The sequence below is a fragment of the Cynoglossus semilaevis genome, chromosome 2 (genome assembly GCF_000523025.1).
Source record: "Cynoglossus semilaevis isolate Cse_v1.0 chromosome 2, Cse_v1.0, whole genome shotgun sequence".
Taxonomy (NCBI): Eukaryota; Metazoa; Chordata; class Actinopteri; order Pleuronectiformes; family Cynoglossidae; genus Cynoglossus; species Cynoglossus semilaevis.
Window position 1 is genome coordinate 10,470,493 of NC_024308.1, and position 20,293 is coordinate 10,490,785.

Sequence of the window (20,293 nt, forward strand, 5' to 3'; positions counted from 1 at the left end):
TGAAAATATGCATAAAAATAAAAAGTGATTGCAGTCCAGCAGAGGGAGGAATGTTCTGTAATAATTATGGCTACAACTTACCTTCGATACTATCATAATCCTTACATAACCACAGTGACTGCTTTCCTCACTATCCATTGATAGTAATTACGTTAGAATTACTATTAATTGTAGGAAAAATTAAAACATATTGTAAAATCAGAGGTGTGTATGTGTATACAATTTGAAGGTAACAACACTTCCTGTACATCTTCAGTGAAACCAAGTACACAATGGTTTCAAGCAGTCACACCTTGCAGCAAAATGTCTTGATAAATATAAATGAATATACAGATATGCATATGTATATACACACATATATAGATATATATATGTGTGTATATTGTATACATTTTATGACACTAAACCTTGAAAAGAAGCAAATATTGTCTTGTGTTTTAGGGCTCATTATTATTATTTCATGGACTGATGATCATCCAGTATCAGGGCGGGATCTTTGGCTAATAAATTGTGTGTGTTTGAGCCACTGTTACCAATTAGAGAAAACGCTGAATCAAGTCTCTTTGCCCAGAAATAGCTGACATTCCAAACTGTGGTCCTCTCACTTACCGTAGAGAAAGTGACAACATCGCAGACAGTGTCTCCTTTTACCATGAGTGTGCAGTCACCACGCTGCAGCTGCCAGACCTCAGATCACTGCACACAACACTTCCTGTTCCTGCCTGTAATGTGTCAGAACTTAATCACATGCAGAGTTAGTCATTTTTATTAATTCATTGATCAAAGCAATTTTTATTTCTAAGTATTGTACAGATAGAGGGTTGGTTGCTTGAATGCTGTGATAGAGCATCGTCAGGCCTTGAATATTATCATTTATGAATTATGTAATAATGATTAATAAAAAATATGAATCTGTAAATTTGTAACAGTAGCAATATGACATGACCACAATATGCAATATTGGGTTCCTCGGCAATAAACCAGAATGATATTGATGTTTTGTTCAATAATTACAACCATTTCATCATCAGTGTTTAGATTGTTATTTCCTTAAATGTTGTTTCCATAAATATGACCTTAGTTGACTTTGGATTACTTTTCAAGGGGGTAAAAAAAACCACCCACTGGTCTACACAGTACCACTGACAGTAGTCAGTGTGACCATGTGGTCCCAAACAGGAAGTGCCTGGACACGCCAGTGTGACGGCAGTCCCTGTCTGCTGGACAGCTATGTGTATTGAAAGTGCAGTTAAAGATCAGAAATCTATTTATTGGCTGGAACTAAACTGGTTCATCCATGATGATGACATTTCAAAGGACCAGGTCAATCTCAGACGCCATATTTGGAAATGTCAGCTACAGCTTATGTAACTGGAAACCCCAGCTAAATTAAGGCCATAATTGAATTATACAAGGTGATTAGCACTCAGACAAGAGTGCACACTCCCTGAATCCTGGCTGAGCATTTGTAATTTGTGTTCCTCCTGACAGACTGGAATTGTACATTAGTACAAAATGACTATAGATATAAACGTATATATTTAAATAGTTGTTTCTCTCTGGATATCACCGTTGGCTGCTGGGATTGGCTTCAGACTTCCACTGACCATGTCTATGATGGTTATCAAGGGCTAAAAAAAAAAGAAAAAGACAGAATTATATTTGATATTATTTGGTATTTGTTCAAATATGTTACTGCTGTTAGGCCTCACCAGTTAATCTCATATGTCTGTATAAATGTTAGTGTTATAGCTGAAGTGCTCTCATTGCTTTTTTGGATACAACATAAATTGTAGCTTCACATTTACCATAAAGTGTTGAAGTGTTTTTCTTGTGTGTCGTTCATTGTAAAATACCATTAGATCAGTTTGAACAAGGTGTTAAATACATAGAGTTCCAAGGGAGTCCTTATTATGTGCGTCTGTATATTATCCACTTATGCTGCAGAGAAATCCTGGCTTAGTTTAGTTTAGTGTTTAACACTTCTGCACCTTGAAAATTTATATGATCCACATGTTTTATCACTTTTATAAGCAGCGATATCAGTGGCATCAGCTTGAAATACATTTGCTGACAGGTTTCATGACAAATAGATCATCTACACCTGGTGTGTTTCCCAGAAGTCTCTGTGGACCGCTGGTGGAGAGAATATGAATATTTACTTTTTGCAAGAATAGAGATAATAGAGATTTGTTGCTTGTTGTTTTTTTTTGGGTTTTTTTGGTTGTTTTTTTGGGGGGTGGGGGTGGGGAGGTTTACAGTGCATAGCTCTGTGAGTCATACCTACCCTGTGATATAAATGGGCTGTGGATATATTAGGTTTATAGGTAGGCAGGAGCACAGACGTCTTAGCAGAACACAGTGTCTTTGGCATGTAGAGTATCCTGCATGAAGTGACTTTTAAGTACACGTGAGGACATGGGTTATATTTTTGTGGACACATATATTGGTTTGTTTGATCGATTCAAATCAGTAAGCAGACAGGCTAAAGATACAAATATGTTTCTAAAACAAGTTAAAGTACAAGTTAAACTAAAGTAAAGTAAAAATAAACACTGTTATTCTGTAGCTCGTAAATCAAGTCAGTAGTACTGGTCACTGATGGTTATGTTGTGGAAACAGTGTCAGGTACTGGCACCTCTGTGGTCCAGCATGTGCCGGGCCAGTTTGGCAGCACACTGGAAGGATTTGTGACAGTCCACACAGACAAAGATCCTTCCGGCACATCTCTGCTCCTGGTGGAGCCTGAGGGTTTCAGGCTGGCTGAAGTTCTTGCTGCAGGCTGCGCAGCTCAGCAGCTTCTCCTTATTGTGGACATACTGGTGACGAACGAGGCGTGAGGCCATGGCAAATGAGACGCCGCACTCTGTGCATTTGAAGGGCCGCGCACCGCTGTGGATGGCCTCGTGTTCGGCCAGGTTGGAGGACTTGGTAAAGCACTTGGAGCAGACGGAGCACACATAAGGACGCACCCCTGCGTGGACCTTGCGGTGCTCCTCCAGTCGGCTGGGCAGCGTGAATGTTTTGCCGCAGTCCGGACAGGAGAAAGGTCTCTCCCCGAGGTGCTGGCGCTCGTGGCGCTTCAAGGAGAGTGGTTTATTGAAGGTCTTGCCACAGTGGGTGCAGGGGAAGGGCTTGTTGTTTGTATGCATGTTACGCTCGTGCTTCCGCAGGTCAGAGGAGCGGATGAAGTCCTTGCCACAGCTGTCGCAGACATAGGGCTTTTCCCCTGTGTGGGTTCTGATGTGCTTGCGATAGTCTGAAGACCAGATGTAGGTCTTGATGCAAAAGGGGCAGCGGTATGGTCTCTCACCAGTGTGAAGACGCTTGTGCTGCTGCAGTGTCCCCTGGTGTGAGTAAGCCTTCCCACAGATGTCACACACATGGGGCTTGAGGCCACTGTGTATCTGTAAGTGACTCTGCAGGTTGCACAGCTTCTTAAAGGCCCAGTCACAGTGTGGACACTTGAAAGGACGATGCACCGTGTCATCCACTACATGTTTTTTCATTGTGACAAAAAGTCGAGAGATTTTCTCGTTTCCATTTACTTTGTGTAGTGTTTTTACAGGCCTGCTTTTCTCCCACCTGTTGTCCTTGATCCCCCCTCCACCCAGAGTTGGTTCCTGTTTCTCCTCCAGCTCAGATGGCTGTAGTTCAGCTGAGGAGTCCTCTCTTACGCTGAGACCTCGCTCATGTTTGGAATTATTACTTTGCGTGGCATTCAGAAGTATGCTCCACTTGTGGTTTTTGCTGTTTTCAAGAGAATCACTGAATTGTGACCATTCTTGAACATTTGGATCTTGGTTCTTGCACAACCCCACAGTTTTTTCTCCCAGAGTCAGGTCAGGAAACCTCTCCACCAGAGACAGTCTGGGTGTTCGAGGGTTCAGATAAAGAACCGGAACATCGTCGCTTCCTGAACCTGAATCCATATCCGGGTTATTACTGCTGATCCCATTGTGAGAGTTGAATAGTGTGTGTTCGTCTTTGAGTTCCTCCCAAGGTTCCTTGCGACCCTCTGTGATTAATACTATTTTGTCTGCCATTGCCGAGGTCATGAAACAGCACAGCATATCCTAAAATGATAGGGAAATAAAACAAGAAATAAGCCTTAGACGATTTAATTTATTGTAATGTTAAGCAAGTAAACGTGTGCAGGTTCAATTCCACCAGCTGTCAAGTTGCCATTGAGTCGGACTGAGCATGCCACCGCAGGGGTGCCTGAGCTGCCCCTGTTCACCATGGTGATGGGTTAAACACAGAGGTTACATTTCATTGTGCGTCAGGATGACAAGTAAGTCACTTTGATTTTCTTTCTTTTTTAATTTTAACCAAAGTTAATGCTGTTAACTTTGGTTAAAATGAAACCAAACCAGTGTGGGAGACTCATCTCCCACTCTGAATGCAATAAACAACCTATATTATATGATTTTATTTACAGTTAAAAAAGAAATCAAAGAGAAACCACTTACCCCAAGATCTGTTTTTCAGCAGGTTGAATCCTGTAAGTAGTCATAAACTATAACCCCCAGTGTCTATATGTGAAATTTCCAGGGGTGTAAGGGGAGGAACTTGGCAGCTGTCACTTCCAAGTCAGCGTATATCCTGCTCCTCAGCAGCAGGCAGGATTCCGTGAGTCTGGCTCGGTTTTCTTTTCCACAGCTCATCTTACTGAGCTTGTGAGGTACAGCTTGTAGATTATCTACCGTTCCAGCTATATATGTATGTAGCTCTATCTACTGTGCATCTCATATGCACATAAACATAAATACATCCATCTATTTAAACAGCTCAAAGACAAAGCACACTAACCAACACCAACTACACACATAAGTTTTCACTTCATTTATAAAATCTGAAAATATTGACCAATGGTAACACCTACTGGCCAACATTCAAAACACTGTAGTATTATTAATAATTAACCACAGGAAACAGAAGTGGCAGTGGAAACAAACATGTTGGAAAGTGGATCTAATCGTGTTTATTGGTGAAATTAAATGTCACAGGACAAAATCATTAATGGAAAATTTGAGTTCCTGATGTTGAGCCACAACTTGATAATTAACGTGCTTTGGGTGCTATTTTTTTTTTGGGGGGGGGGGGGGGGGGTTTAAAAAAGACTAATGTGTTCAATCTTCTAGAGGAAAGACTGAATATAAAAATATTGCACAAAAAAGCAGGAAACATGATGATGGCAGAGATAACAGAAGCCCATTTATCTCTTTATGGGCTGAAGGGCAGAAGAGTGGAAGCAGGTGAGCTGAAGGTGCATATTACTCTTATACTTGTTCAACAGCTCCTCCAGTATCCTGAAAATAGAAATGAAAATTTCACAGTGAGATCACAGTAAAATACTATACCAATAAGTTCCTGAACAAATCTCAGAACATAAAAGTTTCTCAAAAATGATTAAAAATACACTCATTTGCTTTGAAATATTTAGCTATGTCCATTTCTGTGGTTAAATTCAGAAAAAATATACTTTTTCAGTACACCAACCTTTGATCACAGTAAAATACTATACCAATAAGTTCCTGAACAAATCTCAGAAAATAAAAGTTTCTCAAAAATGACTAAAAATACACTAATTTGCCTAAAATACTTAGCTATGTCCATTTCTGTGGTTAAAATTCAGAAAAAATATACTTTTTTGGTACATCAACCTTTGATCACAGTAAAATACTATACCAATAAGTTCCTGAACAAATCTCCGAAAAAAAAAGTTTCTAAAAAATGACTAAAAATACACTAATTTGCCTTAAAATACTTAGCTAGGTCCATTTCTGTGGTTAAAATTCAGAAAAAATATACTTTTTCGGTACCCCAACCTTTGATCACAGTAAAATACTATACCAATAAGTTCCTGAATAAATCTCCGAAAATAAAAGTTTCTCAAAAATGACTAAAAATACACTCATTTGCCTTAAAATACTTAGCTATGTCCATTTCTGTGGTTAAAATTCAGAAAAAATATACATTTTCGGTACCCCAACCTTTGATCACAGTAAAATACTATACCAATAAGTTCCTGAATAAATCTCCGAAAATAAAAGTTTCTCAAAAATGACTAAAAATACACTCATTTGCCTTAAAATACTTAGCTATGTCCATTTCTGTGGTTAAAATTCAGAAAAAATATACTTTTTTGGAAATGTCAACTTTTGATCACCCTTAAATACTATACCAATAAGATCCTGAACAAATCTCCGAAAATAAAAGTTTCTCAAAAATGACTAAAAATACACTCATTTGCCTTAAAATACTTAGCTATGTCCATTTCTGTGGTTAAAATTCAGAAAAAATATACTTTTTTGGAAATGTCAACTTTTGATCACCCTTAAATACTATACCAATAAGATCCTGAACAAATCTCCGAAAATAAAAGTTTCTCAAAAATGACTAAAAATACACTCATTTGCCTTAAAATACTTAGCTATGTCCATTTCTGTGGTTAAAATTCAGAAAAAATATACTTTTTTGGAAATGTCAACTTTTGATCACCCTTAAATACTATACCAATAAGATCCTGAACAAATCTCCGAAAATAAAAGTTTCTCAAAAATGACTAAAAATACACTCATTTGCCTTAAAATACTTAGCTGTGTCCATTTCTGTGGTTAAAATTCAGAAAAAATATACTTTTTTGGAAATGTCAACTTTTGATCACCCTTAAATACTATACCAATAAGATCCTGAACAAATCTCCGAAAATAAAAGTTTCTCAAAAATGACTAAAAATACACTCATTTGCCTTAAAATACTTAGCTATGTCCATTTCTGTGGTTAAAATTCAGAAAAAATATACTTTTTTGGAAATGTCAACTTTTGATCACCCTTAAATACTATACCAATAAGATCCTGAACAAATCTCCGAAAATAAAAGTTTCTCAAAAATGACTAAAAATACACTCATTTGCCTTAAAATACTTAGCTATGTCCATTTCTGTGGTTAAAATTCAGAAAAATTTACTTTTTTGGAAATGCCAACTTTTGATTACACTGAAATACTATACCAATAAGATCCTGAACAAATCTCCGAAAATAAAAGTTTCTCAAAAATGACTAAAAATACACTCATTTGCCTTAAAATACTTAGCTATGTCCATTTTTGTGGTTAAAATTCAGAAAAAATATACTTTTTTGGAAATGTCAACTTTTGATCACCCTTAAATACTATACCAATAAGATCCTGAACAAATCTCCGAAAATAAAAGTTTCTCAAAAATGACTAAAAATACACTCATTTGCCTTAAAATACTTAGCTATGTCCATTTTTGTGGTTAAAATTCAGAAAAAATATACTTTTTTGGAAATGTCAACTTTTGATCACCCTTAAATACTATACCAATAAGATCCTGAACAAATCTCCGAAAATAAAAGTTTCTCAAAAATGACTAAAAATACACTCATTTGCCTTAAAATACTTAGCTGTGTCCATTTCTGTGGTTAAAATTCAGAAAAAATATACTTTTTTGGAAATGTCAACTTTTGATCACCCTTAAATACTATACCAATAAGATCCTGAACAAATCTCCGAAAATAAAAGTTTCTCAAAAATGACTAAAAATACACTCATTTGCCTTAAAATACTTAGCTATGTCCATTTCTGTGGTTAAAATTCAGAAAAAATATACTTTTTCGGTACCCCAACCTTTGATCACAGTAAAATACTATACCAATAAGTTCCTGAATAAATCTCTGAAAATAAAAGTTTCTCAAAAATGACTAAATTGCTTTAAAATACATAGCAATTACAAAAATGTACGGTATAAATTCAGAAAAATATACCTTTTTGGTATATCAACCATTGACCACAGTAATATACTAAAATAATAGTTTCCTGATTAATTGACAATGCGTTTTCCTAAAGACATGCATGAAACTTACTTCTTGTCAGATCCACTGTGTATCTGAGGTATGGTTTCCAGAGCTTGGTTGAAACAACTCCTGTATGACAAAAAAAAACTGTCTTACAAATAGTGTACATGTCTAAACGTAACCTTTACTCTGGACAGACTGTCACAGTCTTTTTATTCCTAATGCTACTCTGACCATAATTAAATTCTAATTACCCACAAAATGTGGACAAAGTGCCACAACAACGTTATTAATCTAAATAACAAGGAAGTATACATCCACAGAATATCTGTGCCTCGTCCCCCAAGGTGGTGAGTTCCTCAAAAAAAATGTTTCAAGATTACTGATACTGTATGTAGGTGCCACTGTGTTTGTGTCTCTTGTGCAGCACTTACTTGCTTTCAGCATTTAGGTATGAAGCTAAGGCATCTCTGAGAGCAGAGATTTCAAGATGAGCCTGAAGATAGAAAAAGATGGATTGGGAATGAAAGGAAACATTGATTAGGCTGATATATTTATATACTGTATATAAAATGTAAATTAATACAATGTCAACTCATCAACCAGGGGGTTTGTATTTGTTTCAGCTGCATGTACCTGCAGGGCTCCATTTCGGCTGAAAGATGAAACACACTGCATAATACGACACATCTCATCTGCAACAGACTCAACAATCTTAGACAAAACCCGAGGCACCAAATCCTTAGAGACAGAAAAGACCTGAGAGAAAACGAGAAAAATAAAAGGTTTGCCATCAATGTATCAGGAATATGAAATGTAAGTCATTTTACGCAAGCTTTCTAACCGACTAAGATAACTTATTGTTCTGTTTCTGTTTTCCTCACATACAGCCTTGAGATAAATCGCTTACCATTCGAGCCTTACCTTTACATGGTCAGTAATAAATTAAAATATAAATAAATAACTGTTAAGTTGAAGCATTAGGCTGGTGAGCTGGATCCCAGTAGCTGCTAATCTCTTTTATACACTTAACGTTTTTCAATAATCAGACATTACGTTATTTGTGAGCAGGAATAAAGTCAAATTGCAGTTGGACAATTCACCTAAAAGAATTAGAAGATAATTCAGCAGCAGCCTACCTCAGCGTGTACTGCAATGATGTTGACCAGAGCTTCTTTAAGGTAGTTCCTCACACCTGATGAAGAGAAGACCAAAAACCACATCACAAGCCAGGTAAGGGAAATAAAGACATGAGAAAAAACAAGATTCCAAGAAGGTATCTGAAGTAATCCTTAATATGACAACTATATATATTATACATATACTACTTTAGTACCTACTTTGTTGTTTAGTACCTACTTGTTGTTTTTGCTACTTGATTGTTTGATATATTGTCTTCTACTCTTTTTTGCACCAAGTGAGTAGCGCTCAAATCTCGTTGTACACTGTACAAAGACAATAAAGGCTATTCTATTCTATTCTATTCTATTCTATTCTATTCTATTCTGTTCTATTCTATATATATATAAACTTTACTATGAGCAGTTAAAACTTCTGGAATTTCCCTGCTATAAAAAAACAATGTAGTTCCTGAGAAAGGTTTAATCAGACAGAGACTCTGCTGCTGCTCCAAACCTGTGGGTGCTGGGCAGTGTCTCCAGTCAAACCATCCATTGTAGATGCCAGGCTCCAATGAGCCTGTGATGGGGTCAGCACGTCTCTCAATGTAAGTTTCAAACAGGTTGTGGTCCAGTTCTCGAACAGCATCCATGCTCACCTGACAGGTAATCATCAGAAGATACACAATTAATAAAAATATAATAACTTACCAAAGAGGAAATGAATCTTCAGGCAAATAAAATATGTAGTCAGACACTTTCATGAACATGTACGTATAAATATTTTCTGTCAATTATTTTCTAATGACTTATGATGTATTGGTAATTAATAGATAAAGTAAATATAACTCACAAAGAACCGACATGTAGCTCAACACATAACTGAAGAACATTGTGAGGCAGAGCTGCTGAATATATACTTAAGCAGTTTAATTATGTAAACATTTATGCACTGACTCGTGCGATCTTCTCTGCTCCTGCGAAGCTGTGTGTCTCAAAGTGATTGATCAAGTTCAGAAAGGTGTGTCTCTCCAGATATTGGCAGTTACTGAGGATGATCAGCAGACGCTGTTGCTGCAAACACATGAAATACACGGCTTTACTAATACGCTGTCATTTCCCAGCTTGGGATCAATAAAGTATATCTAACGATCTATCTAGTGGTACATTTGAAGTTTCCAAATCCATCTAAATTTTACATTTCTGTATATGTAGCATTAAGGAAAACATTTAGGCAGGTTAATACATTTGTCAAAGAAAAGGTCCGGTGGTATTTGTTTGACAAAAAATATTTACGGTAAGTCACAATATGTAGGTAGCCTCAGACTGAGGACTACTACTACAACTACTACAGATATATTAGAATCTGTTGTATTAAATGGGCGTAGGCAAAGAGTCCAATAATCTGTACAGTATGTATGGAAAACGAAAACTTAACTAATAGTCATTAATACTAATAAAAATAATACACAGCGTAGCTGCCAATTTTTCTAATACAAATACTATCATTCTTTATTTAAAAAAATGATTAATGATAGTGATGCTTACAGAGGTTGGACTGCAGCCTCCTTGAATGTTGTTAAACCAATCTGAAGATGATGAGCCCAACACGACCTTGCTGTGTAACATAAAGTAGTTGTATGAACTACATCATTTCCACAAACAAGCACACGCATACACTCTCTCGGACACACATGCGTACACACAGAAGTTTAACTTACTGAGATTCATTGATGCCATCTGTCTTGTTACTCAGTTGCTCTAGGCAGTTGATGAAAACCTGAGTTGAATAAATGTATTTCAGGGTTAGATGTAAAAACAGCCTAATTAAATGTTATTCTAAAGACGAGACAGAAAAGAACAAATGTCCAAATACAATTTCTGTATAAGAGACTAAAAATCTGATACAACCAAAAAGAAAAAAAATAGAGAACAGTAACTGGAAGGATTGGCCTCTTTGTTGAACCCCACCTAGTAAAATGGTGGATCAAGTGGTGGGGTATACTGTTTAATAGATGTGGCATGAACCGTGAGGGCCTGCTGAAAACTGCGATTCTATTCCTTCAGAGTGTTCTTGGTTTCAGCCTCCTGAGGCTGGTAAGGATCAGAATTTGGGCTGTTGACACTGGCAGCCATAGACAGTTTGAGTGACAAGCGGCATTTGTGGTTGCAGGGTCAAAAATACAAGTCTAAGAATTGTTTGATGTGCCAATGGAAAATAATATAAGGTTATTAGATCAATTCTGGCCAATTCTGGCCATCTCCTGGGCAGTAAAAGACCCTTTACATAAAGTGTATGTGGTTAGTGTGCAGAGCTGTTGAAAGGGTGATTAGATGGTGGTGATATATCATATTGTATTTGGACCTCTGCTGGTGAACTTCGGTGTAGGTTTCCTCATTACTCAGTACAGACACGCTGATCTTTTACAGGTCTTGATACTCTAGGGCAGTTTTGGCTTACAGATCTTCACAACACTGTGTAGCTACAGCAGAAAGATTAAGTCTGAATACATTTTGGAAATAACATTTTGAATCAAGACCTGTTTACATTGCACAAGTGGTGTACATTTAAGGAATTTGACTACAGTGAAAAACACAAAGTAGTGTAAGGTAGACGCAGACAAAGGATCTTCTAGACTAAAGAATGATACAACAGGACTAACCTTTATGATGCTCACGCTGAGCTCAGTTGCCTGATCCTGGACCTGGTCTAACTGTAACACCTAAAGGCAAGAAAGTTAGCAACATATAACACAATGGTTAACATCAGAAAGGAAAACTAAATTGTCAAAATCAATTTTTTTCATAATTGCACATTACCTTATGCAGTATATAAAAACGTAATCATATGCAACAGGTCATATTGTCCAAGAATAAAAATGAAACATTTAATTATTGCAATGATCGCATATTTAATTTAATATAATCTGTTTATAACAATACAAAATACTTCTTGTTTGCTATTTAAAAATTCAGAGAGAAAATAATGAATATAATGTCCGAAGGAACTGGTTTTTTGTGACCCATGATGCAGCATTTCTATCTGGATTTGTCAATATTTTTAATTTAATTTAAAAATTTAAATTTTAAACACAGGCCTCAGTGCAATACATACTGTGATTTACACAACAGTATCTCCGGGTAACTCACATTGATCTCTCCCGGCTTCACTTCCAGAGGTTCACTAAGAGACTGCAGCATCTGGATCATGCACTGTTCAAACTGTGAAGGCTTTCCAAAAAAGAAAAAAAAAAGTTACACACATTTACACAAGCTAAAATAAATGCGAGGACTTTTCCATCTGATATATGAGCTGACATTAATTTGTAATTATGAAATTATATTAAAGAACTCCCATGGATGATTTTCTTAAAAGTGTTAATGGATTAAATTGAATTATTCTTACCAGGCTGGTAATTCCCTTATTATCTACGACCCAGTCCTCCTTGTCAGCAAGTCTCTTCACATCTAGTATCGAAAAAAGGATAAATATGTAAATCATATTTTTGTATTTAGACTTTTAAAAAGGAAACTAAAACTGTTGACAAACTACAAAATATAATAGAATAGACTAGTCTTTATTGTCATTATAACTAAAATAATTCTAATCCCAAATGTTAAACTGTGTTTTCAGGCAAGACATGAATTGGTATACTAATGTAAAATAGGTCTTTTAATTCAGACCAAACATTGTGTAACAGAGTTATCAAACCCTTTCATTTGATTTACCACAGCTAACAGAATATACGTATACAACCTGACCCTGTCATTTAAAGTTTTTAAGTTAACGTCGACAGTTGAACTTGCTCTGGCACAGGAAATCTACCCAGCTGAAGTACACAGTTAAATATAAGTTAACGTTAACATTTTATAAGTTAACAAAACTGACCTTCTGCTGTGTGCAGCAGAGTCACAATGAGGCAGTGAACTCTTAACTCCAGTAGCAGATCCTGAATCACTTGGAGCAAATCATTTGGAATTTCCATGGCAGACAGAGCTTCATGACAACTCCTGGATGAGAGACGACAAAGACATCACAGATCATTGCCAAGGGTTCATAATGTCACAGCAAAGAAAGTTCATGAAGTCAGTCTCAACATTTTTTATAATAATATCACACCTGACATTGTGAATAATTTGTGTGAGCCAAGGTCCAGTAATTTCAGTCTTGTTTTTCCAGCATCCATAACTGCTCATCTCCTCCCGTGACAGGGTGGTGGGCAGGAGAGCTCCTCGAATCAGCTTCACCAGTTGATTGGTAACTTCCTCAATCATTTTCTACAATTCACAAAGGCACAAAGAATATAATTAGGAACTGTAGTAGGTTACAGCTAGCAGAACACAATATAATTAGGAAACAGCTGTTTAGAGAAGTGACTGTAGTAGGTTACAGCTAGCAGAACAACCAGTTATAAATATAAAGGAACAACATTTTTTAAGGCAAACAAACTTAAGCATTTTATTTGATTGCATTATTAATTACTGTAAACAACCTTGATATTTAAATAGTTTTCTAGTGAACTGATGACCATTTTAGTATTAATTAGTGCAAGAGCAGCCTGTCGACTGGTTTAAGAATTTTGGTTGGTAATATAGTTGTGTGTTTGGAAAGGAGAAGAAAGAAGAAGAAAAACTGACTATACGATTTGATCCGTTGGTTTAACATCACACTTCCTGAAACCAGGGCAGTGGGCTGCGCTTGCACTGAACCCATAAACCTTCTAAATCACAGATTCTAACTTACCTTGAAGTCATTCTGTCTCTGTCTGGCATTTCTCTTGAATTTCTCCACTTGAGCAGATTTCTCTCCAGTCTATCAAGAATGTGAAGAAAAAAACACTGGGTTATCAACTATTCCAAAAAAGTACAATCTAGAGCAAAACAAGATCACAAAAACAGGGTAAAAAGAAGTTCTTCTAAAAATGCTCATCTTAACAATTTTTTGATGCCGCAGTGTATCTGTATAACAATACCTGTCAACTCAGGTAAAACAAATATATTCCTCTTCAAATTATTTTTCATATTATTATCATGCAGCTCAACTATCCCCAATAGTCCATCCCGTATCCTTTGTAGTTTTCAGAAGGCATCACTAAACTGAGCAGCAAATAATAATAATAATAATTATAATTAAAATAGTAATATACCGGTATATATGACTCTTTAATTACTATTTTGTAATTCACACATGGTTTATGATTTTGTGCATCAACTGTGTAGGTACCATGCAAATTCAAAAAATTAATTTTCCATTTAGGACTTGATAAATGTAACTTTAATTAATGAATTAACCACCATTTAATCCTTTGCAAGGTTGTGGGGCAGCAGGAGCCAATCCCAACTGTCAACAGACAATGGCAGGGGCTACACCCTAGATAGTTTCCAGTCCATTGCAACAACAAAAATACCATGTTATAGCTTTTTGTTCAAGCTGCTAAATTATTTACCTCACTGAAAAGACTCCCGTTAACATAGGAGATCCAGAGCTTCCAGAAATTCGGGAGCTGACTGATCACCACATCTGTCAGCTTCTCAACAAACTGGACCTGTTGTGGGGTTTCAAAGTCCCATGCTGGTACATAAAGAGGCAAAGAAAAAATTGAAAAAAATAAATTAACTCATTAAACAGTGATTGTGAACTGCACAAAACAACAAAAGGTCCTCACTGCCATGTTGTGATGTTTGCAGGCTGTCCCGCCTCTTTGAGGATGCAGCAAGGCTAAGTCTGCCAGGCGTTACATGACAGGTTTCGCCCTCTAGGTCCAGGGTTCCACTACTGACTACAGGTGAACAAAAAAGGGGAAGAAGCAATTTGTATCAAAACAGATTTCTACAGCCTCTGCCGATGATTAGGGGCTCCTCACAGACGTAAAGTACCATGACAAAAAAATAACAACACTATACACAGTAGGTAAAACAACGATCTGTTTACAGGGCACTAAGCTGCTGCGTCTTAACACACTGCCATACTAACCACAAATAATTTACATGTGGTTGACTGTTCCAATTCAGTTGTTAAATTCTTATGAGATAGAATGTCAAGCCCTGACACCCACATCTAGAGAGAGCACTCTTTTACGTCTGTATCATAATAGTGATAAAACTCCTAAACATTTTACTTTTTCTTTTTCAGTGCCTAAAACATACCTTTCTGGCCACTGATGAATTCATTTCTGCAGTTCAGCATTAGTTTCAGGATCCAACTGTGCTGCGCGTTAATGCACTGCCAGGCTGGGTCACCTGGGGTACGAAGGTCAGAAAGGTACCTGCGCAAAAAATTAAACATTAAGTTTTGGTGCAAAAAGATTAAAAAACAGAATATTTCTGTGAGTAACAAATCCAACACTGAGATGTTAAACATTATTGTTTGAGCCTCTGTTCTCTTTTCCTTATGTGATTTTATCATGGGATACAACCACATTGATCTAAGAGTATTCAGTACTGTATTATACTGTCATGTACTATACCAATATTGTATGTGCATATGACAATCTTTCAAAGGAAATCATGTATTCTGTAGAAACTGTCCTTTTTTTTTATATATCATAAAGTATTGTTTAAAAAGTAGTTTATTTGTGTATATAAGTAATAAGTCAAAAGTATGCATTACCTAGTACATGGGTTTGTGGTATTGTGATTTCACCCAGGGTGTATTTTAGTTTTTACCTGATTTTTTTTTAAGGCAGAATTCTCTCTGAATGAAGTACTCAGAGCTTTTTTCTAATTCTGAATTTGCAAAAATCAGCCCAGTATATGAAACATTATATAAAAATAAAATGTTAGTACCTGATGTAAACCTTCTGGTCGTGCAGTGTAGATGGTGTCTGCAGCAGTTTGGTCACTAACAGTCTTCTCAAAGCTCCAATTCTTGTCTCAACCTCATCATACACTGCACAGAATACACAAAGATAACATTTAAATAACGACAAATTATTCAAGTCTGTGGACTAAATTTTATTGGTTTAATTTCCTGATGTAAAAAAAGTGATAAGTTACCCTTTTTAAAGACGGGGACCTCAGTTTTACCAAAAAGAGATTTGGCCTTTTCATAGTCATTAATCACCACATCATAATCTCCCTGGAAAAGACAAGAAAAAAGTCACTAAGATGAGTGCTGCGACTCAGATTAGTTTTTTTTAAATGGGCAATATTTTCTTAAAAAAAGGTGACTAAATCATTTATTGGGAGAAGAGAGAAAGTTAACAAAATGGAATTTAAAATATTTTAATTTTGGATATATTGCCTGGTAGAATTACTATTCTTTTAATAGCTCAGGTTTAGACTCAAAGGACACGCTTTTTATTTTTATTTTCTCCTGTAACAGTTTCCTATACTTCAGTGAATGTGTCAGTGTGGGTTACCTTTTGAATATTCCGTTCAATGCTGAGTGGAAGACTAAAAAGAAATTTAAAACGTTGGAGGACGTTTAGTGCGTTGCGTGTGGAGTCAGCTTTGTCCTTCCTCCCCAACACTTCCTGGAAGAGGGTGTCTGCCGTGTCACTGGCTCCTACAGGAAACATAGCAAGGTGAACAAAGTGTCCCAAGAGTTTGACAACAAACATGAGCAGTAGGTGGTTCAAATCGAACAGTACGAAGATTTTGAGTTTGTAGTATTAGACGTGGGTTTCCACGTCTAATACTGTGCACCTTAGCTTAAATCTTTTTTTTTTTACAAGTCTTTTTTTAAATACAAAATAAAAAGTTCTGCAAAAGAACATGATCTCAGAAGATTTTAATTTGTGTACACTGTTTTTATAATATTTTATTAATATTTAATATAAGATTAGAATTATTTTCCTGTCAATTTATTGCTATTTTGTAAGTGATAAACCATGTTAGTACAAGATATCCAACAAAGTATAGTCATTACCTGCACAATAATTAAACATATTGAAAAAAAACCCAAAATTAATTCTAAGTGAGAATTTAATGAAAGAGATAAAAAAATAGTTTATAATAACATTCAATCATTAAAAGCACTGATTTGGTAGTATCCGATTGTCTTACTGTTGAGGATGCTTTCTAGTTGTTGAGTCATTGATCCTTTGACTCTCTCAGTGCCTTCAGACTCCAGTCTCTGATGTATTGCTGAAAAACAAATTAAATTAACAATCTTCCGCATTACTGCACAGCTATTCGCTGCTAATTAAAAATCTCCAATAATTTTATTAATTTATGAGAAGAGTAAACTTATTAATAAAGGCCAAAGGATCGCTGGTGGGACATATTAAACAATGACACAATAATGACTGACCTGCAAGTGCATCCTGGGCCTCAAAGAATGTACTGAGGCCTCCTTTCACATAGGCAAGACTCCCTTCATTCTTCTTGGCAGATTGTTTCTTCAGGTTGCTTGCTGCAATCTTCAACTGCTCAAAACTAAGAAAAAATAAATAAATAAAAGGCACAGTGGTAAAAACAAAAACACTTTATTTGTCAATAATATCAGGGACAAATGTGCAAATAATTTGTTTTTATTTATAGGCGAACCAAATGTGAAAATACCATAACTCAATTAAATCAATGCTAGGCACGTCCACACATCAAGTTTTCGTCAATAAAGTAACTTGACCAGTAGAGGGCTCCAAACATATTGAAAAACTAACCACAGATTTTCTATTCATTCTATTTTCTTCAAAAATGTCTGTCTCTTCAGGTAAATTGTAAGTCACTTTGGATAAAAGCGTTTGCCAAATGTAATGTGCATCAATGAGCCTTCTTTGACCTTTTTACACTACAATATGTACAGTGACCACACAAATAGTAGAGCAGTTTTAGTTTTAGAGATGATGTGACCCAACTGTCTGGACATTTTTAACTCCTTTACCACATCAAAAAAAGAATTGTTCATAACTGCTTGTAATGTGCAGTGCATGTGTAGGTGCTAGAGAACCTACCTGGATCCTTCATGGTTCTCAATGAGGTACCAGGTGGCAGAGAAATTTTCATTGGTAAAGTCTCCGCTCATCCCTGGAAACGTCTGGTCCATGTGAGTCTGAGGGACTTTACCTCTGGGACAGACAGGAAGGAAAGGTGGAAACAGTTTTAGAGCTAAGACAATTACATTTCTATAGCTAATTAGAAAGAACACTGATATTTTTCAGTATGCACACTTATAATTACAAAGGTTACTTTTTTCAGCTGCTTGGTAAGAATTTGACATGAGATTGCAATTTATTGGTTCACAGGCATATTTTGATCTCAATATCATCCAAAGTACTTTTCTATTTCGATGCCCAGTGGATTACTGGGTCGTAGGGAGAGAGGAGAGATTCCTTTGTTGCGGTCGGCCCTCATGTCGTAGTAGTTCATCTCATTCACCCACACAGCAGACTGATCCAGGATACCTGTGGGACGGATACCAAACACTTCACAGCGCTGTACAACACTTCCCAAAATATGTCAATAATCACAGGGCCTCATAATGTTAAGCCGGTTCAGTAAACACCTATTTGTGAAAGTGATGATCAATTTATCCCTAAGTTTACCTATACAATTTAATGCTGAATTAAAGGCAAAACACAGTAAGAACAAATGTCAACTGTATACATTCTTAAAGACATTCCTACTGTATTGTTTGTTTCCTGTGTCTTACCAATCCTCTCTGGCCTCAACAGTTTGAATGACACTGTAGAAGTGCCAAGTCCACCAGACTTGGTGGTGACAATGATCTCTCCCTTGTCATCTTTGGCAGGACCCACACGGCACACTATCTTACTGGCTGACATCCACTCTGCTGTGAGCAGACAGTTGTGGCCACAGATGGACAGGCCTGACAGAACAAAACAGGGAAGTTTGAAAAAGTGTCAGGTCAAAAGTATGACCAATGTAATACAATACAGACAATATAGGAAAACGTTCAACACACATAGGTAACAACTAAACTGAACTATAGCATTTTAAAGGCTGTGTTGCAGTACATTTTGATTATCAATTACCAATCAGGTCTGCAGGGCCTGTGCCAAGGTTTTCACCCCGAATGGTAACTTTGGTCCATGATGGTCCCTCTTTGGGTGAGATACCTGTGACTAGTGGGGGTTGAAGGACTCGAGACATGGCAGCTTTTGGCAAACAGTAACCCAAGTTAAATTAGTACCTAAACAAAAAAAGCAAACAATGGGAACAGAAATTTAACACAGAAGTAAACATGAAGCACGTGGTGATGTTAATTTTTTATACAAGCTAATTAAAATTTAAATTCCAGTCTGTTAAATATATACATTTGCTCTCATTTCACAATTGCTGAACTTTAAGCAGAAGCTAAAAATCAAAACAGACGGGAGTTCAGATAGAAAGCAGTTTCTCGTCTGTACTTGTTATTGGTACCAGCAGTTTGGATCTTATTAAATAACCAGGACACACTGCCCACAAACAATAAAAAATAATACTGACAACACGACACTGATAATTTACAAAAACAGATAAATCAGCGCAATCTTTTCTTCTGTAATTCTCGAGTATCCCAAACAACAGGGCCTAGTGTGCTAAACGCTTCATTACATCCAAATGTAAACATTAAAAGGTAACACGTTGCCTTAAGTTATATGTTGTTATGTCATAATGTTAATGTCATGATGTTATGTCATGAGTTACTCCAATAATGAAACATGTTGTGATAAAAACTCGTGCATTAAACATTCACAGGCAGACAAAGAATAGATCCGTGCAGACACATCGTATTGCTTACACATTTGTTTATAATGGCAATTTTCGCCGATATTTTAATGAAACGCATTGGAAAACGATGTCAGTTTATTTTATTCATTATCGAAAATAAACTGTAGTTTAAACAAGGTAAATTGTACATTACAGAGTCTAGTTGTGCTCCTGTTTTCACTTATTAGACTACTATTTTACTGTCATAAAATAAGGATGTAGCGAAACGACAGGAAGAACATGACTTAACTCTATTTGTCCAATTGACGGCATCAGAGATCTGTAAACATTATGATTATCTACGTATATGTGCATAAATCGAATTGTAGCGAAGCTATCGTTAGCTATCGTTAGCTTGAGCTGGCCTGTTTAAAGCACTAAACACGATACATTACCTGGAAGGTTTAACAACGCCTGCTACAAGTTCTCATCTTAACCATAAGTAAGTTATCCCTCTGAAGAACTAAGTAAACCGAAATTGTATTTTCAGCGGCGTATAAAAAAGGGACTTACAGTAGGACTAGCTTAACCGACGCTACCATTCCCTTTGTTTTGGCGTCTTCTCTTCTTCGTTTTAGTTTGTTGGCAACCGATGTCCATGAAATAATTGTACTGCCACCTGCTGGTGGTTATTTGTAACCTACCTTTTACATTTATATTATATATATTATTTTATATTCACCATTTAGTAAAAATGT

The 20,293-nt window shown here is 36.3% G+C and overlaps 2 protein-coding genes across 3 annotated transcripts; both read right to left on the bottom strand.

Annotated features, from left to right (window-relative positions):
- Positions 1-12: 12 nt before the first annotated feature.
- Positions 13-4,818, bottom strand: LOC103398322 (zinc finger protein 771). The gene is made up of 3 exons (XM_008336907.3): positions 4,473-4,818; positions 2,639-4,076; positions 13-1,631 (listed from the first exon to the last, which is right to left on the bottom strand). The coding sequence occupies exons 2-3, from the start codon at positions 4,071-4,073 to the stop codon at positions 1,567-1,569; spliced, it is 1,500 nt and encodes a 499-aa protein (XP_008335129.1). The 5' UTR covers positions 4,074-4,076; positions 4,473-4,818; the 3' UTR covers positions 13-1,566.
- Positions 4,819-4,969: 151 nt separating this feature from the next.
- Positions 4,970-20,223, bottom strand: exoc2 (exocyst complex component 2). 2 transcript variants are annotated; one of them, XM_008336919.3, is made up of 28 exons: positions 20,109-20,223; positions 18,878-19,035; positions 18,535-18,711; positions 18,160-18,286; positions 17,837-17,950; positions 17,194-17,318; positions 16,947-17,027; positions 16,301-16,446; positions 15,936-16,017; positions 15,726-15,828; positions 15,087-15,205; positions 14,606-14,719; positions 14,387-14,511; positions 13,684-13,752; positions 13,060-13,217; positions 12,829-12,950; positions 12,346-12,407; positions 12,090-12,170; positions 11,603-11,662; positions 10,661-10,719; positions 10,488-10,557; positions 9,897-10,013; positions 9,457-9,598; positions 8,961-9,016; positions 8,458-8,580; positions 8,256-8,317; positions 7,891-7,950; positions 4,970-5,312 (listed from the first exon to the last, which is right to left on the bottom strand). In XM_008336919.3, the coding sequence occupies exons 2-28, from the start codon at positions 18,993-18,995 to the stop codon at positions 5,219-5,221; spliced, it is 2,766 nt and encodes a 921-aa protein (XP_008335141.1). In that variant the 5' UTR covers positions 18,996-19,035; positions 20,109-20,223; the 3' UTR covers positions 4,970-5,218. The 2 variants fall into 2 exon arrangements, with proteins under 2 accessions (XP_008335141.1, XP_008335148.1); XM_008336926.3 differs by having other exon boundaries at positions 5,219-5,312; positions 19,991-20,126.
- Positions 20,224-20,293: the final 70 nt, after the last annotated feature.